This window comes from Oxyura jamaicensis, chromosome 1 (assembly GCF_011077185.1).
Source record: "Oxyura jamaicensis isolate SHBP4307 breed ruddy duck chromosome 1, BPBGC_Ojam_1.0, whole genome shotgun sequence".
NCBI lineage: Eukaryota > Metazoa > Chordata > Aves > Anseriformes > Anatidae > Oxyura > Oxyura jamaicensis.
In genome coordinates this window covers 89,915,564-89,934,265 of record NC_048893.1, presented here as the reverse complement: position 1 = coordinate 89,934,265, position 18,702 = coordinate 89,915,564, and the positions used below count along the sequence as shown (strand labels likewise).

Genomic DNA, 18,702 nt, shown 5'->3' with positions numbered 1-18,702 from the left:
AAAGTCTTTCCCATTAGATTATCGGATATTTTTTATTTGGGGGTTAATTAACTCTGACCCCATTTCAGTGTGATCCTAGTGCTGTTCAGGTGGTTTACAGAGAGATTCAGAAGATATTTCAGAGCCACAGTTACAGGAACTAAATAAACAATAGGCACTTGAACGAAGACAACTTTAACACCACAGAAGCACTTAAGTTTTCCAATTTTGTTCTCTGAACTTAGTGCAACATTTCATTCTCTCTTTACCATAATCAAAATTTGATGTGCATTTTTTCTTAAATGGCATCTGATGTGGTATCTCTCTTCAGCTCTTTGTGGTTTCCTGTTTTTCGTACACAGATGAAAGTATCTGCTGAGATCTATTAAACTTTGCAGTTTATCCTTTATGACTTTCTTAATGTAAGCCTCCAAATAACATTTAGACTTTGCTCTTACAGATATAATGAATGCTTGATGCAGTAGAAATACAGGAGCATGTCTTTGGTGTTGTACTTCGAACTGCTATTTGTTTTAACATAGTTTAATTCCAAAATATTTATTGTACAGGACCAACTTAATACAGTTGGTCTTTTTCTGCACAGTATTGTAGTACCAAGTAATATGCATTCCCTCATAAGGAAATAGTTAGAAAAGTTGCAATAATGTATTTTGACCCATATAAAAATAAGGCAATAGAAACTAATAAAAATTGCAAGAAGATTTTGATGAGTATGTGAGGCCTCTGTCTGTTGTCATCTTCTGACATTTAGCAGTCATTAAAAATATTACTAGGAATGCGTGAGAACTTGTTAAATCCTGAAAATAGTTATATATTGGTAGATGGATATATATTGGTTAGTTGAAATATGATTAAATACCATATCATTCGCCCTCAGTGCGAGGCAAAACCTTTACAAGAGAATGTGTTGTGGTTTTTCAAAATATGGGTTTGATCCTAATAACACGAGAAAAAAATTTGCTATTAGTGAAAAGTTTCTCGTAGATTTGAGAGTGATAAAATTGAGTACTTTCACGTGATCAGCGTCATATTGGATTCCAAATGTAAGCACCTGGTTGGCAAAATAACTAAACTACATTATGCAAATGGAAACTGAGTCTGACAGATTGTGGCTTTGTATTGAGGAAGATAATTTTACTCTCTATCCTGGTTTCCCACACTTTCCCACATTCACTACTCTCTGAATATGCTCCCCATTGTGTAGGTGAAGGTGAAGATCTGAGAAGATGTCTTCTAATATTTAAGTAACTATCATGGGCTATAACAAACCTTGACCTAGTGGTGGTGGTATCTGGATGGTTGTTATCAGAAAGTTGCTTGGTCAGTGTTTGTGAGTCTAAGTTATAAAAAATGTTACTGCAGTAGATACTGAATTGATGCTTATCATTCTGAGAAGTGAGCCTGTGAAGAAGGGAGTTCCTTACCAAGTACAGAGGTGGTCCTTACATTAACTTTGAGAAGGTGCAAGGTTGGTTGCCGTACCTGCTTGGTAGAATATTTCATTTTCCACAGTGTTCTTTCTATTGTTGTCCTAAGGAAGCTTGAATATTTATCATTGCAAAATAAAGTGTCACTTTGTTCCACTGTGTTTAAGGGAAGATATACCATTCTTTCATTTCCTTAGGCTCCTTTCAGATAACTTGATTCTCTCTGTCTGTTGTGAAACTGAATGAATGCACCAGTACTTCGAAAGTCAATCTCTGCTGTCTAAATAAGGTATTAAATATGGGGTTTTATTAAATTTATTACTTCCCCCCTCACAGAACTATAGTGCCATGGAAAGTGTTCAGGCAGTGCCTTCATGAAGTTCATCAGATAAGCTCTGGTTTGGAAGCAATGGCTCTTAAATCTACTATTGACTTGACCTGCAATGACTACATTTCAATTTTTGAGTTTGATATCTTCACTAGATTATTTCAGGTAAGACTTGAAAATTTCAGATATTTGTTTGACTTCGAGAACCTAAGTGACCTGAGTCACTAGTACCTAGGGGTCAGGAATTTGGATTTTTAGGGCATCAGTATCTATGTCCAAATAACTGACTTCTGAAAAAGACATCCAACAGCACCTTCTTCATTCCTGCACATACATATATGATCACAATATATTTGTGTTTGCTGCTTACATATGTTGCACTGTTCTTAAATGCATTCCTAGAAATGTAGACCTTCAGGTACTTATCTAAATATTATTTGTTTATTTCTTTGTACTTTTGTAGATACATATGCTTAGATGAATTGTTTCTACAAGCACATCAAGAAAGTTGCATAGGACTTTCTATTTGGTGAAGTGTAGGCCTAACTCTTTTTCTTTTTTAAAATTGACAATTTTTTACCATTAAAAATTAATGTTCTACTGTTTATGTATAATCAGGGACTATCTGTGGGAATAACATTGATTGTATTATTGTCAGTAGATAACATACATGCAAGCTTATTTCATATAAATGTTACATGCCTCTGATAACCTTGTGCCCTTTCTACAGAACATACTTTAAGGGAGACATTATTTGAGTATTTGAGTCAATATAGAAGGCTGTGCTAATTTGCATCTGTATTAGATGCATTGATTCTGAATTTGTCACTTTGGGTTTTTACTTTGTGTATAGTAATCTATGAAGTATCTAAATATTTAATTGGTTGTTTATGTTTGTTTGTTTGTTTTAACCCCCCTACAGTGCTAAACTGGTGTGTCATTCTTTACCTTGTTGGAGATATGTTCAAATTACCAATATTACACCAAAGACTTGGCCATATGTTTGTTCCATCTTCCATGGTGTTCTGTGATAATCTGTTTAGCTTTATTGGGTTTGTTCTTCTGGGAAAGGGGGCTATTACAAAGTTGATACTAAGATCTGGTAGAAGGTGAGTAACGGTTTTAGTTTGGAGTTTTGATTTTGATCATCACATCTCTGTTCTGAGTCAGAACTGTATCAAAGTTGAAAATGTTAAGGTCTAAGTAATTTCTCTAATTTAACCACATATTTTGGTCAGTTTTAAAAACAAAGTCATGCAGGTTATAGTGCTTTGAATAAAACTCGGGAGGTTCTCTGATGTTGTGTTCAGCAAAATCCCCCTAAGCTTTGCTCTTTGTGTGCAGATATGATCAGACGTTCCTGCCTGAACTTCGCTGCCTTGGGTCCATTTCTATTCTGTCAAAGTTTCGCCCTTTTATTCATTATTTGGCAATCTGATCTGATTTTCAGATTAGTCAAGCCCAAATCTTGATCTCAAGACTTCACTGCAAAATGTCAGAGGCCTATTGGTTTCAACATTATGTTACTATGAAATGCATTTATTCAAGGTTCTTTTTTATAGGATTTGATTCCCTCTGTTTTTTGTTTTAATCTGTGCATCAACTATAAGATTAAACAAGTGAGTGATCTGAGAAGTATGTTGGTTTTTTTTTTTCTGGCCTTTTGTGGAGTCCTGTACATTGCATTAAACTTCAGGACAGAAGTCTCAAATGAGATTTTTTTTTCTTTGATTTGTATGCCAATGAATTTACATTGCTTAGCTTCTTTGTCAGGCCATTGCTCTTTTCATTTGTTACCATGCTTGGTGCTAGGAAAAGGGGATCAGCAGTACTGATATATGTAAGTAAAGAAAACTGGTTAGGATTAACTTTAAATTCAACAAAGAAGCAGAGAGATTTTTCGCCAAACTGATTACCAACTTGTGCAATAGTTGTGTAAGTATTCAAGTGAACTTGCACTGAACTTGGTCTGAGAATCTCTCCCAGAGGTTACATTTTACTTCTTGAGTTTTTAAACTGCTTCCGTAACTGTGTGTGCATACACCCACGGAGAGAAAATCCCAATTGTTGAAGTAATGAAAATACTGTTTTGCCAACTGTGGGTTGTTACAGAAAAGCTACATTTACAATGATGCTTATTCACAGAAGAAAGCAAGTCTACTTTCTGTGAAGATCCTCTAAAAGTGAAGTTGCTCCCCCTGCCTCTCCCTTGTATGCATGCACAACTCTAAGTGCAGTTTCTCTGACCAGAGATAAGTTAGCATGGCAGTACATGTGGATGCTTTGAAGAAAAGGAATTTCATTCCATCACTGTTAACATCTTCAGTGAGGTTGTCCTTTTATGCAAAAATAGTTCACTAGGAGAACAAATCTTATACCAATCTTTTCCATATTAAAATTTCAATTTTTGCAATACATTCAAGTTCTTGCCCTTTGATTTTCAGTCCTACTGTCAGATCGTCTTCATATAGCAGTAACGGGATGCTCTGTAGAAAGTCCAAGCATCAGAGGAAGATACTATCTGCTTAAAAGCTTGATGGTTGTAATCAACCAAGGAATTTGCATGTATTTTTTTTAATGTTTCTTATATAGGAATAATTATATAGAAATAATATACTGTTACTGTACACTATGAACCATTTAATGTACACCATATTGCACATATTACCAGTCCAAAAAGTCTTCAGAGTACTGAATGTTTGATCATGATTTTTTACTTAATTCCACAAAATTGGAAGATTGTGTTTTTGTGAGGAAGTATCATTGTTGGTGTGGCAAAAGGGGAAGAGTCAGCTCCCTTTTTTCTTTAGTTAGGGTAACAAACATTTTTCATGTGATTAAGCCTCCTCATATCCATCTTCACCTAATATGTAGAGTACCTGGTAAGATGTGGTGTTGCATCTGTGATAGCAATTCTTTCTCCTTTGTTTTGTACAAATTTTCATATTTGCAGGTTTCTTTTGGCCTCTGTGCTGAAATCTTACTGTTCCATTCCATGTATCTGATTTGAAGAGGCATTCATTCTGAAGTAAAAGTCTTCATGCATGCTTAAATAATGGTTAGGGTTTGCCTAGGAAATGTATCATAATTACAATATGATTTTGATATTTGATATTTTGAATATGATATTACTGTTATAACATTTTGCTCAAGTGCATCACTTAAAAAAGCATTTAATCTCTGCATTACTAGCCTTTAGAAGTCCCTTGAAAAGGAATTTGCAGGGCACACAAGAACACAAGTTTCTTCTCTTGTGTTGCTTAACTTCTCTTGCCCTGATATTTTGAGAAATACATTAAAACCAAAAATACTCTAAACCATTGAGAGGCAGTTTCTTGTATTTCCAGTGATGGCTATGAACATTTAATGAGTTTGTATTAATCCACTCCTTAAAAATCATTCTTCTTTTACAGTAAAGAAATATTTTGTGTTCTTTTAACTAATAGCATATCAGGCATGTTTCACCAAGTTTTCTGAAGCAATTGTTATTCAGGTCAATAGAGTTGCTGTTGATGTTTGTTTTGTTTTCTCACTTTAATATCTTTATTGTAACTGAAGAAAGCAGTAAGTAGAGAATAAGAAAAGGAATGACAGCTCCAATAAGTGTTTTTATTAGGCTTCATGTCTTAGTGGTACTTACCATTACCTATGAGAGTGCCTCAGAACCACTCAATAGGCTTAGTTGGGTTTTGATTAAATCATTCCAGAGCTGTACTCTGCAGGTTCTCACTAAACATTGTTCTTAGTGTTTCATGTGGCTACAAACAGGAGATCATGTAAATTCAAGGTCTTAAAAACCATTATCTGTTCACCAGTTGCATTCCCTAGGGCTCAGTATTCGGGCCAGTTGTGTTTAACAATTGTATCAACAGTCTTGATGAGGGGAGTGAGTGCACCCCAGTGCAGTGAGAAAGGTGTTGGTCTCTTTTCTGAGATGACAAGTGATAGGATGTGAGGAAACAGCCTTGAGTTCTGCTGGAGAGGTTGTTTAGATCGGATATCATGAAGAATTCCTTCATGGAGAAGGTGGTTAAGCATTCAAATGGGCTGCCCTGGGAAGTGGTGGAGGTATTATTTATGCCTCCATCCTTGGAAGTATATAATGATCATGGGAATGTGGCACTAAGGGGCATGGTTTAGTGATGGGCCTTAGTAGGTCAGGTTGATGGTTGGACTTGAAGGTGGTTTTTTTTTTCACTCTAGTTAATTCTGTGATTCTTGAAACATTTTTTTTTTTTTTTGAAGCAATCCTTGCAACAAAGCTGAATATGTAGAACAGTCTTCTGTACTATTAGACCTTAACCAAAAGTGTATACTTTTCAGCAGAACCTAACCTAAACATTTTGGGTCTTTTTAATGAATTGTCTGGAGCTTTATTAGAAATACGTAGTTAACTGGCTGGATCTAATTGTTTGTTTTCTCTTTTTAGCCATGGGGTTCAATTTTAAGGAATTGGAACTTCTTAGCTGTGACACATCCTGGATATATGGCATTCCTGACATATGATGAAGTGAAAGCGAGGTTGCAGAAATACAGCACTAAGCCTGGGAGGTGAGAGGATTGGCTGATTACTGCTTTCCAAATAATCTTGCTGTCTCTAGAGCTTCATAGTTATCCTAGATCAATATTTCTATAATGTGTGATTCTTATATTGTGATATTGAAAGAGTACTTCTTTAACCTTTTCTTTTTGATTAGGTGGTGAATCAGAGTAGTAGTAAGTTGTTTTCTTACATTTTTTATTTGGGATTGTATTTATATGAAAATGTTTTATTTTTATTTTTTAATAGTTTAATACTAATGGACAGAATGGCCAGTTTCAGAAAATGGTTAATCTATAGATTTTAAGACTTGGGAGTTTAGTAACCATGATGTATGTTTTACATCATAATGCCTCTACAGTTCTATGAAGTAAAGCAATATTTATTAGCACGTGTAAATATAAACAAGTACAAGAAAACAGGAAAAAAAAAGTGTTTTCATTGCTTTTTATTTCTTCTGAATTATGTGTGACAAGGAATGCATTTTTGGAACTCAGGTTTGAATATATAACTTACTTTTCAAAACATGTTGAACTGTTACTCACTAGTAAAGCAAAATTAGTTGTAGTCTAGGTTTACCTTTCAGTTCTCAAGCTTTGTTTCCTAATGTCTAGGTCTCTGAATTTGTTTTAAGACCACATGTATACATAATTAGAGTCTGTCATTTTGAAACTTGTTAGAGAAGTGTAGAAATACCTTGAGACAACTATATATACATTCTGTACTTGGTTTCTTCTGATTTATTTATTTTTTTTAGCAAATAAACCGTATGTGAAGTCACCTGTCTGTTCCAAGTACGTGTGTAAGAATCTCCTGGTTCCAGTCCAATAATGATTTTAGTTTGGCACTCATAAGAGATGTTAGGGAATTTAGATTGCTAGGTTGGTTTTTAAAGTGGTCACTATATTAGTATTTTCTCTATTATTAATTCTGGTTCTGTGATTATAAAAGAAGTAAAATATAAATTATTCAAAGATGTATTAATGTTCCTTGTAATTAGAGAGTTAGTTTTAAAATAACTTTCTGTTTAGATATCAGAAGATCATTTTCTGAGTTGCTTAGGAGAAACGCTGAATTTGAAGTGAAGATGAGATAAAGGGGAGGCATTAAGTGAAAGAGCTTCTTTAATTAGTCTAAAATATCCTGGAAATTACAAATTCTGTTCAAATAGAAACTAGTTACTTCTTCAATGTAATGCTGGCTCTATTGAAGTTTGCAAGACCCATGCCAAACTTCATGGAGGATAAGATTTCTCATTTAAAATTGTTCGGAAGGAAATAAAATATTGACATATAATTAAGGAAAACTGTTGGGTAATATAAAAGTCAGTTGATGGCATTTCACTGTGGGATGCTTTTCTGAATGAGATTTTTGCATTTGACACGTGACTAGGCTTTTTAGTAAGAAGAAATAATTATACCCAACATTCTTGTTGAAGATCTTTTCTTCCTACTGTGCTCTCTGTCTGCATTATGTATACTCCCAGATACCACCTGTAAAACACAGAAGTATTTAAACGTAAGTCTAATTGGGTTGGTATTATCTAGTATTTTCTGAAGTAAAAGAGGTATTTCCTGCATCCTGTTGATCAGCTCAGCTACATACAAAATTAACACTGGTAGTAGAAAAGTTTCATTCACGTTTCTGTTTCTTTTAAAGGTGTTTCCTATTTCCTCAACAAACCTTCCATTCATTCAGATTATTGGCTTCTGTGCACAAAGGGTGTATGTTGTAGCTATGGGGAGTTAATATAATACAGTGTCCTTGAAAAGGTTTATGGGCATGTTTATATGTATGTAGTAGGACTATTCACGGTGAAAGTGAATCTTTCACTTTGAGAAATAAAAAAACAAGCAAATGAAAAGTTGGGTGTAGGGAGCTACTGTTAGCCTATTTCTGCTTATGAGGAACTGACAGTGTAAAAGATGCTGGTTTATTTAAAGTTATATGCTTATTTTACCAAACTCTGATTAGAACTGACTTTTTATTCATCCTGTTTTTATCAAGCTATATTTTCAGACTGAGTTGCACTCGCCTGGGGCAGTGGGCCATTGGATATGTGACTGGTGATGGGAACATACTACAGACCATACCTCACAATAAGCCTCTGTTTCAAGCTTTGATTGATGGCAGCCGGGAAGGATTGTAAGTACAAGTTCTTATAGTTACCACGGGTATTAAATCATGGTCCCTCGTTCTTCTGATGCTTCAGATGAGTAATTATTAAAGATCTTTAAAAGAGAAAATATATCTATATGGTATTTGGCATTCCTTTGGAGATTAAGGACCATCCTTTCCATTCTTGTTTCCAGGTAATTCCATTAATCAAAGTTAACCAAAGACATATCGGATAAATTCCAGGAGAAAATACAATTGGGCAGCTGTTACATTCATAGTTTCCCAGTAAGAGTCACAAATGCACTTAAGCTTATTGAGCAATTACTACCGACAGTTACTCATGTGTCTAACTCGGGACAATGATCTAAAAGTTATGTAATTGCTTTTTTATATAATGTGCAGCCAGAAAGTTTTCAGATTTTAATAGTTTACTGAAAAGATTTATAATTATAAGAGAATCTTAAGTTTATAGGGAGAAGTGCATTTTTTACTCAGTTGGCTCATGTAACAGAAAAATATTCAGTGTCAGAATCTTCTTTCACTGTTAAATATTTCGATATAGCCACATGATTATAAATGGAAAAAACAAACAGGGAAATCAATCAGTCCTCAAAAAAAGATTGAGAATTCTTTTGCAAACATCCAAGTTTTCTCAGTCTGCTTTTGTCCAGTAATTTTATTTCAGGTATAAGTTCATATTTTGAAAGATATCAAGGTGCTGTAGATATTGTCGTATAAAATAATACACACTTACTATGGTAATACTACTACTACACAATTTTCTTTACTAAAACTGGATGAACAAAAACTGAAGCTGAGAATACTAATGCTTCGTGAAGTTTTTGTACCCTATTTAAATATAATTTTATCATGGTGCTACTTTACAACATGACTTTCATGAAACTGTTTCCAAGTTAGAGATAATATAAATTTCAATTTCAATTTTTGAAATATAAATTTCAATTTCAACTCCATAATATCATTAAGCTATTATTAATTTCCCACAAGATTGAAATAAACTGTTCTTGCTTAAAGTCCAGTCTGGACCTCAGATTCTCAGTGTAGATTCAGTCGTAATATACAGATGTTCACAATTCAAACGTCTGTTCTGCTCCATTGGTTGAAATTGTCTATAGAGTCACTGAGCTCCACTGTGCTGCCGGTGGTGAGATCACTAGGAACATATGCGAATATAAGCTCACTGTAAAATGAAGATCTAAAATATTATTCTATCAAGCTACCCAAAAAAGGTTATCTACTAAAGCTCAGATGCATTCTGCTGGTAGTTACACATGTGATGTCAACTTCCTTCCAGAGCTTTTATAAATGGTCTTTAGTATGTAACAATATATACATGTAGCAGCTCAGTTGCTCCCAAGAGATGGCAAAGATGGCTAAGGAAAGACCACTTTATTTAATGTCTGCTGTAACTTATTCTGTCCCTTTAAAAAGTCATAGATATTATTTAGCTAATAAAGCTAAATACATGTACATATTTATACTAATACTTTTGTGATGTAGCTATCTGTTCCCAGATGGACGAAGTTATAATCCTGATCTGACAGGTTTATGTGAACCCACACCACATGATCACATCAAGGTCACACAGGTATGTTGCACGTTTTATCAGTTACTTTGTGATCGTCGCTTCTCTTACCATCTCATCTAGTAGTGCTAATAAGCTTATATTAAAATGTGAAAATGAATGAATGAGAATGAAAATACGTTGTTGATAGAAGAGCTTAGATGAAGAACAGGTTAGTAATCATTTAAACTTTAGAGCTAACGGTGACACGCCCTGGAAAGTTTTGCTTATTCTAAGACTCATCTGCATGAGAAAGATATTAAAGGTTATTATTTTTTTTTCATTATTTATGTCATAGGTTTATGTAGCTTAGAGTTTCCTGCTTATATTAGATGAGATTACAGAAATGAAATCAAGATCAGGTGATAGTTTTTAAGCCTGAGTAGGAATACTACATTATGCTGACAGATCCCAGAGGAAAAATATCGTTCATTTGTCACAAAAATACCAGTTCCATGGTCTGTCTTGTTTTGTCTCTGTCTATTGTGCAATTTAAAAGAGAGTTCAGGGAAAAGCAACAGGTATAAGTAAGTGCCTGAAGGGGCTCACTTTCCAGACATGAGAATATCTAGATGTTTTTGTAGTCTTGTTAAGTGATGATGTAATATACTAATGTGCAGATATTTGATATTCAAAGAATAAGAATTACCACAAGACGTAGGCTTAATTAAAAATGGTGCTGAAACTAATACTAGTAGGTATAGGTATACAGTGCAGAGCATTTCTCCGGACAGAAACATCCAGAAGACTTGATATGTTCAAGGAGAGCAATCAGACTAGATACAACTCTTTAAAGCCATACTGTTTCAGATGGTCTTCCATTTCTTCAGAGCAGAGTGGGTGACCTACTGAATCTGCTGTAATTGTGCATCCCACCTCCAGAAATATTTTAGAAAAGTATTTGTTGCCATCTATGGTATTCCAAGCAATACCATAACGAAAATATATCTCCTAATTAAGAGAATTCCTAAAACAATTGCTGAAAGAAAACATGAGCATGTCTACCAGTCTGACTTCCCTCTTTTCAATCCAGACTTAGAATAGTAAGGAAAGAGTAGTACAGAGATAGCAGATGTGTTGCACAAAAAGATTTTTATAGCCTTGTTTCCTTATTGTTTTCTTAAAGGAAAAGTAGCTTAGACATTCTCAGTGATAAATCCTGTTCTCCCCAAGCAAGTCATCTTGTATTTTGAATACACTAAATGAATCCAGTTGATTCTGAACTTGTAGTTATGAAGAAATCATTACTTAATGCAGATGGTAGTTCAAGAGAATCTGAAATATGTGAATGTTGCCTTAAACAATATCTTAACTGCAGTAGATTAACACTGCCACTAAGAACTGCTTAAACTATTAAAAGATACAATAAAACTGGCTCCAGGGCCAGACTGCTGCAGCTGGATTCTTTGCAAGAGCTCCGCCGTAAGCATCTTTAGTGCATACCGACTATAGCTACAATCTATTGCTTTACCTTTTGCCTAGCCTCTTCTCCACTCCCTTTACTGGGCATTAACTGCTTATTTTCCAGTGATGTGGATTTTTCTTACTTCAGCCTTTCAAAATTTGTTTTTCCACGACTCAAAAATCTTCATTAGAAATGTTTGATTACCAGTTCCCCAACAATACACTTCTAAAATCTAGAAAGCTGTTCTAGCCTTGAGTTTTATCTATTATTTATTCCAGCTGAAGGAGTTCTTGTATCTTACAGTCAGTCTTGTAAGGATACAAAGTGCTGAATGATCTGCATGGCAGTTGCAACGCCACCTTGAGGGGATATTCGTACCATACTTCTTCACAAGGGTTATTTATTTCAGTGGACCATACTATATCCAAGCTGTAGGTAGAAATCCCTCGTTTGTCAGTTCTCAATCCAGTACATTTTATTAGCCCTAAACTCATACTTGGAACAGGAAATCTCCATTCCGTTCCCATTCAGCACTTAATTTCTCCCTTACTATGTTTTCATGATCTTTCTCTTACTGCAACCAAGGAAAAGCAGGATGGATGCCTTTCATTAATATAGTACTTACATGTGATAATTCTGTAGAAAACCTAATAGGCACGGATTCATTATTTTTTTTTTTTACCATATATTTTTATGGTAATTTTTATATATTTATATGTTTATTTAAATATTATATATATATATATATAATGAATTAATAATAATTTGATATATTACCATATCTTAGGTTTGAAGAAGTGAAAGAGTAAGCTGTTTGGATAACCTTGGTGTGGCTTTTAAGTAGATCAATATCAATAAATTCCTTGACTAATAAATACAGTGGATTGAAAAACAGGGGATTCTGATGAATTTTTGGTACTTGTGCTGATTAAGTATATTTTTTATGAACAAATTACAATAAAGAAATAACTAGTCTTTGTTTTATTACAGGAGCAGTATGAATTGTACTGTGAAATGGGTTCCACTTTTCAGCTATGTAAAATCTGCGCAGAGAATGACAAGGATGTGAAGATTGAGCCTTGTGGGCACCTCATGTGCACTTCTTGTCTTACAGCATGGCAGGTACACTGATAGTTCAGTTAGTAGAGAAGAGTATGGATTTCTCAGTTAAATCCCTGTTTACAATAGAGGTACTCTGTTTTACCTTTCCAGGTACTCAGTAAGAGAGTTCAAGTGCATGTCTACATAAAATTATATGCTTTTTAATTTTGTGGACTAAAATCCATGAAAAACAAAGTTCCACAGGAGTCATTAAAATCTAGACTTGTAATGTTTGCCAAGACCATTTGCTGACTCCTGCTAATTGGGAACTATTTCCAAAGCACAGTATCTACTCAGCGAAAGCTGGGCTCCTGGTGCCAATTCAGCCACACAGATCACTTCAGGATGTGTTCAAATGGAATAAGTGGACAAGTAACAGCTGAGAATGGATAACTGACCAGACAGGGTTTTATAAGGAGACAGAATGCCTTCTGTGGGAGAAGGAATTAATCTGTCATACAAATCATGCAGTGGCCTTTTAAAAATAAGCTTGCGGTTCCCATGTTTCATTTTGATAACATGTATATTGCTAACCCACCTAGATTTAGATGGTTGTTGGGATAAGAGATGGAGTGAAGAGAAACTGTGATCTCAATGTCACTCACAGAATATCCCAGAAAAAACAAAGACTTCCTGGTAACGCAGGTTGTGGTCTTCTGTCCATCTTGTTCATGAACATACCAGTCTGTGGGGAAAAAGGAGGACTGGTACCTTTAGTTCAGTGCAGTTAAACATTTGACTTGGAAACTAAGAACAAAATCAGAGGTCGTTCCTCTTTGTAGCTTCAGACTTTCCCTAATAGGTGCTTCTCAGTCTGTTCTACCTCCATTCCATGCAACCTTCTTTTGTACCTCTAGTTCATGGAGAGAAGTATGTGTAATCCCATTCGCAGGCAGCGTTCTGTCATGGTTAGACATGGCTCTTTGGATACAAGTGTAGTGAGAAGAGGTTTAACAGGTTGTCTGGGGAGGTGATAGAGTCACTATCCCTGGGGATGTTTAAGGAAAGATTGGATGAGGTGCTTAGGGACATGGTTTAGTGGGTGATATTGATGGTAGGGGGACAACTGGATCAGATGGTCTTGGAGGTCTTTTCCAACCTTTATGATTCTGTGATTCTAAGAGTAAACAAAAACCATTGCTTTAGTACATTTTTGACCTGATTTAAAATCATTTTCTCTCAATTCATAATTTTCATTCTCATGTTTGTGACGTGGCCCCAAGTACTATAGACCTATTTTTTTTTCAGATTCCTAATTAAGGAATTATCATTGGCAAGCCAACATAATGAATCAGAAGTATCTTTTGGGCTTTTCCTCCATCAGCAATAAAGCTGGCTGAAAATGATTCCAAATTTCCAATATCTTCTTCCTTCTGAAATTTAGGTCTGATGCTCCAAACACAAACCCTTCAATTTCCTATTCCTAGAAGATGAGAAATTCTGATAAAATGATGTTTTAGAAATACCTAGATAAGAATATTTGCTTCATTTCTAAGCAACTGACGAGTTGGAGCAATATTTCTTGTTTCAGGAGTACCTTTTTTGCTGTTCTTACCAGTTTCAATCTGAATGACAAACCTAGAGGTCTGACTATGTTAATCTTTGAGTTAAGAAAAAAATAATAATCAGAAATTCCGAGATCTTTAGCTCTTAGGTTTTTGTTGTTTGTTTGTTTGTTTGCTTACCTTCTTGGTAGAAAATAATTGAAAATCCTTGTACTTTTGAATGCTGGGTGTCTCATATGGTAGCAGCATGTTCTAGTGTTGAGTCAGTGATGTACTCCAATTCTGGAGACTCAATCTAATGTCCTTGGTACTTTGGCCGGTGGCTGGGGATTCGGGAAGAAGGCAATAAAGCATTTTAGGCTTAGAGAAAAGACGTTTTTGAAAATATCAAGCTTCATCAGAACATTGCAACCAGCTGTAATTGGCCAGGTACATTTAAGATTTCATTACAAATTTAACTTCCATATAATTAGTGAGACAATGAAGAAATATTGCGCTGTAACAGCATCAGCTGTTGCAAGCTTCTGGGCTAGTGTTTAATTGCCAGCATAATGACTCATTAGATGTGCCTCAGAGGTCCAATACAGATGTTTTCACTAAGCAGAAAAAGTGTGTTATTTAATAAATTGGTAAGCAGCATCAGATCTGCATAGAATACCAAGGATGATTCAGTTGTTCATCTTCATGGAGATCAGTTTCTCAAATGAGAGGTGTTTTAACAATCTTCCTTCTGTATTATGCAACAAGAATAAAATTAATTTTCTTACAAAGAAATATGTTCTCTAAAAACTACAGATTTGGACTCGATTCTGAAAACATATAGGCATGTATGCTGCCATGTAATGTTCACAATAACCGATTTCTCAGTGTTCTAAATAATCTGTATGATCTTTCTAGTGGTATGGACAGAGATGTATGCATTCATACAGAGATCTCAACTCTCAGTTTTAATTTCTTCTTTGTATTCATTCTTTTGAATGCGAGTCTGCTGTTATTGGATATTCTGTATGTTTTAGTGATGCCTTTGAAGAAAAAGGAGGGAAACTGCTAGTACAGAACTATTTGACAACACAGATATAAGACAGCCTTGCAAATGGAAGTCTCTGCCTTGTCTTTAAGGCTGCTTTAGAAAATGAGCCTGTAAAATTTGTACGAGTAAGGCAAGACTTCTGTTCACTTGGAAGTGATTACTTCAGTAGGTCCATAAAACTTGGATGCATGCTTTGAGGTAATTGTAAGTGATGTTGACTGGCTCTTTGTAATGAGGATGCAAGACTGTTAAAAGTAGATTACTTATTCTTTACATACAAAGCAAATTCAGTACTAACCCTGGAAATGGACATGATTGTTGTCATGAGACATCATTCATACTAATCTGGCCTTGGGATACAGTTCTTCCACAAAACTATAGAAACACCTGTCAGTTTAGTAGAAGCTGTCAAGTGTTCTTGTCAAGCATCAAGAAGAAAATAATGGTAGAAAAAAACTAAAGTTGCCTTTTGAGAAATCAAAAAGCTGTGCTTGCTTGATGACGTTTCAGAACAATTTGCTTTAGACATTTGGTAGGTAGTTTAAATTTTGTGTTCATTATAGAATGGTTTAGGTTAGTAAGGACCTTAAAGATCATCTAGTTCCAAGCCACCTGACTACCTGATTCCAAATATGATGCAACATGACTTCTGAATTCAGATTGAATTATTTTGATCTCTCAGAGCCTCGGGGTCTTTTTGAATGTGTTGCTGTGAGTTTTTTGTTTGTTTCTGTTTTCTGTGTTTTTGTGTGTGTGTTTTATAGTTCAAATCAACATTGTGCTTTTAGATAGGAAAAAAATATAGGTGCTTCTCTATGATCTTTTTTGTTGTCTCAGTCGTTAGCGCTCTGAAATATAATTTAAAGGTCTTCTGATTACTTCTGATGAAAACAAAATCATTCTTGAATAAAAGGAATAGAAGCATAGCTGGTTGAAAATCATTCCACACATTATGCCACTTAGAAATTAAAATTTAAGTAATTCTTGTTTCTGATAACATAAAATTATAGAATGAATCATCAATATTGGAAAAGACCTCCAAGATCATCAAGTCCAACCATCAATTTGACCTGCTATATCCAATCACTAAAACATGTCCCTTAGTGACATGTCTAGGCTTCTCTTAAATCCTATGTGAATATAGTTTCTTGTTTCACATCATTTATTGAAAATGTAATTAAGACCTGTTTTGTTACTTAACACATGTCAAAAAATGTTTTTAGCTTTAAATGTTCTGAATGTATGTTGCCAAATGGTGGAAATGTTGCAGCCATGATGGGCTATATATAGTTTCTTCAGAGAATATGAACTGCATGATCTAAAGCTCTTTTGCATTTTCTAACTTAAAATGAAAATCAAATATTTTCATATTTAATATAGAACATATATAATAGAATGCATTATCCTTGTCTACACACCTCACCTTCTTTCCTCTGAAGAAATGTGAAAATTATGATCCTAAGAGGCAAGGTGTTATTTCCTGATCTGTAATACTGAGACAGTTACAATTTTTGATGCTCTTTAGAGGTAGCTGTTACTTTTTGATTAGTTGTTTTTAAATTGAGCTTAACCTGTGGATGACAGACAGCTTTAAAAATACAGTTTTAAAAATAGTCATTTTACTATTTACTATAGTGAAATATCTATGGAACTCTTTCCTGATTACTCCAGTGTTTCTTTACAAGCTCTTAGAGACACTGGAAAGGGCGTTTTTATACAGAAAGATAGAGATAGTGACCTTATATTTTATGTACTTTTAAAAGTACTTCTGTTTTTATTTTTAATAATATATGTTTGTATTTTTTGTCTTGCTGTAGGAATCTGATGGCCAAGGTTGTCCTTTTTGCCGCTGTGAAATCAAAGGAACTGAACCAATCATTGTGGATCCCTTTGATCCAAGGGATGAAAACTCCAGGTGTTGCAGTATTATTGATAGCTTTAGTATGCCCATGCTGGACTTAGATGACGATGATGATAGGGAAGAGTCTTTAATGATGAATCGCTTGGCTTCAGTCCGAAAGGTAAAAATTTCAAATACTGTACAACAGATAAAGCTGTATGTTTGTAAATGAAGCTGCGTATGACTGTAAACAATGATAGGCTGCATTTCATGCTGAAGGTTTCAGCAACTTACTGAAAAGTTCTCAGGCTGAAAAAGCAGAATGCTTTGATATTGCAGCAAGAAAACTGACACTGGATAAGAGAAAAAAATTGAGATTCTCAGCTGACGTGAGCAGAGTTACCTCTGTTTAAAATGACAGAAGCATGAGTTTGCACTAAATGTCTCTTAACCAAAATATGCTTTATGGACAAGTCCCTCAAATAACGCAAAATTTTATGCATATAAATCTGTTACCAGTTTTATGCACTTGTGTACTTGTATACACATGCACCAAACATTTTAGAATTAAACATGAATTTCTTGATTGGTAATAAATATTAGTGCTTTGTAAAGGTGATTTGGAACCCAAATCATACTGCACACAAATGCCTTTTTCATCACACCTCGTGTAAGTTATCTATATTTTTTTCTGTAACATAAAATCCATTTTAGTACTCGGTATTTTTAGAGGTAAAAATGTATCTGAAATTATTCATAGCAATATTGTGTTTTGGAATGCTTTTGTTCTCAAAGTGCTCTATATTCTGTTCTGGGATCTTTAGGTATTTGGTTGCAGATTTAATCACTGATAAATAAGCACTTTCATCAACAAAATTGTACTTTGTTGATTGTTTTCAGAGTTCACCACTACATTTTAGGTTTCAATAATACTGTCATGGGACATGCAACACTGAATTCTACAGTGCATTTTCTATATTTTACCTTTTACTAAGGTCATCTAGATTGAATAGTTGACTTGAAATTAATTCTGTAACACCTTACTCTTCAATTTCCTTATCATTGTATTTGTTATTAAAAAAAAAAAAAAGTGTTTTACCCTCATATCTGAGAGTATCTGTCAGTTAATATACATAAGTCTGATATCCTTGCTAACCTCTTAAGTCATACGAATCATTCTTGTGTTGTGTATTTAATACAACATGGCCTACTCTTGGAACAGTTTATCCTCCTGCCTGGACTTAAATTGCAGTCTGCAGCCAGACCTTCGTGAGATAGCCTTGAATTGATGGACTTTTATAAAACTATCACTTCCACAATAAGACAAAAACGCATTATGCTTTTATCAATAAAAGAAGGCACAGTAGGCTTTAATATAAGAAGTCTTGTTCGCAGTATCTACCAACTGCGTGACTACTTCAGTTCTTGCTATTTTTGTCATTAGTTTTGTTGTTCAGTGGAAGAAACCTAATAATTATCCCTGAAGTTTAGGAACACTGTTTTCCACTCCGATAGCTTTTTTTAAGTCCTTACTTGAAAATCTAGAATTATCAAGTCATCTGGTGATTTTCAGCTGCTGTTGTCTTAAACCTCTTACCAAAGCACAGTTATACTTTCAACCTCACCACCAAATGTGAAATGCCATTATTTATATACGTTTTTTGTAAGTAATGCCTTCTTCAGCTTTGTCTATTTCTTTTAATCATCATTTTTTATTCTTGTCAAAGTATTTCCTCAGAGCCTGATAGGAGAAATTCCTTTTTCCTCTGTGACATTTTGTCAGATTTTACCCTTTTTGAATTTTTCTTTTATTTCTTGTTGAT

The 18,702-nt window shown here is 34.6% G+C and overlaps 1 protein-coding gene across 4 annotated transcripts in view; it reads left to right on the top strand.

The window, feature by feature from the left end:
- Positions 1 to 18,702, top strand: part of CBLB (Cbl proto-oncogene B) — a 137,280-nt gene that overhangs the window by 77,781 nt on the left and 40,797 nt on the right. For all 4 annotated transcript variants that reach the window (XM_035315062.1, XM_035315061.1, XM_035315064.1 and 1 more), the window contains 6 exons: positions 1,764 to 1,920; positions 6,185 to 6,306; positions 8,303 to 8,440; positions 9,935 to 10,022; positions 12,394 to 12,525; positions 16,857 to 17,060. In XM_035315062.1, coding sequence (XP_035170953.1) covers positions 1,764 to 1,920; positions 6,185 to 6,306; positions 8,303 to 8,440; positions 9,935 to 10,022; positions 12,394 to 12,525; positions 16,857 to 17,060 — 841 coding nt within the window. The remainder of the gene's footprint in view (positions 1 to 1,763; positions 1,921 to 6,184; positions 6,307 to 8,302; positions 8,441 to 9,934; positions 10,023 to 12,393; positions 12,526 to 16,856; positions 17,061 to 18,702) is intronic.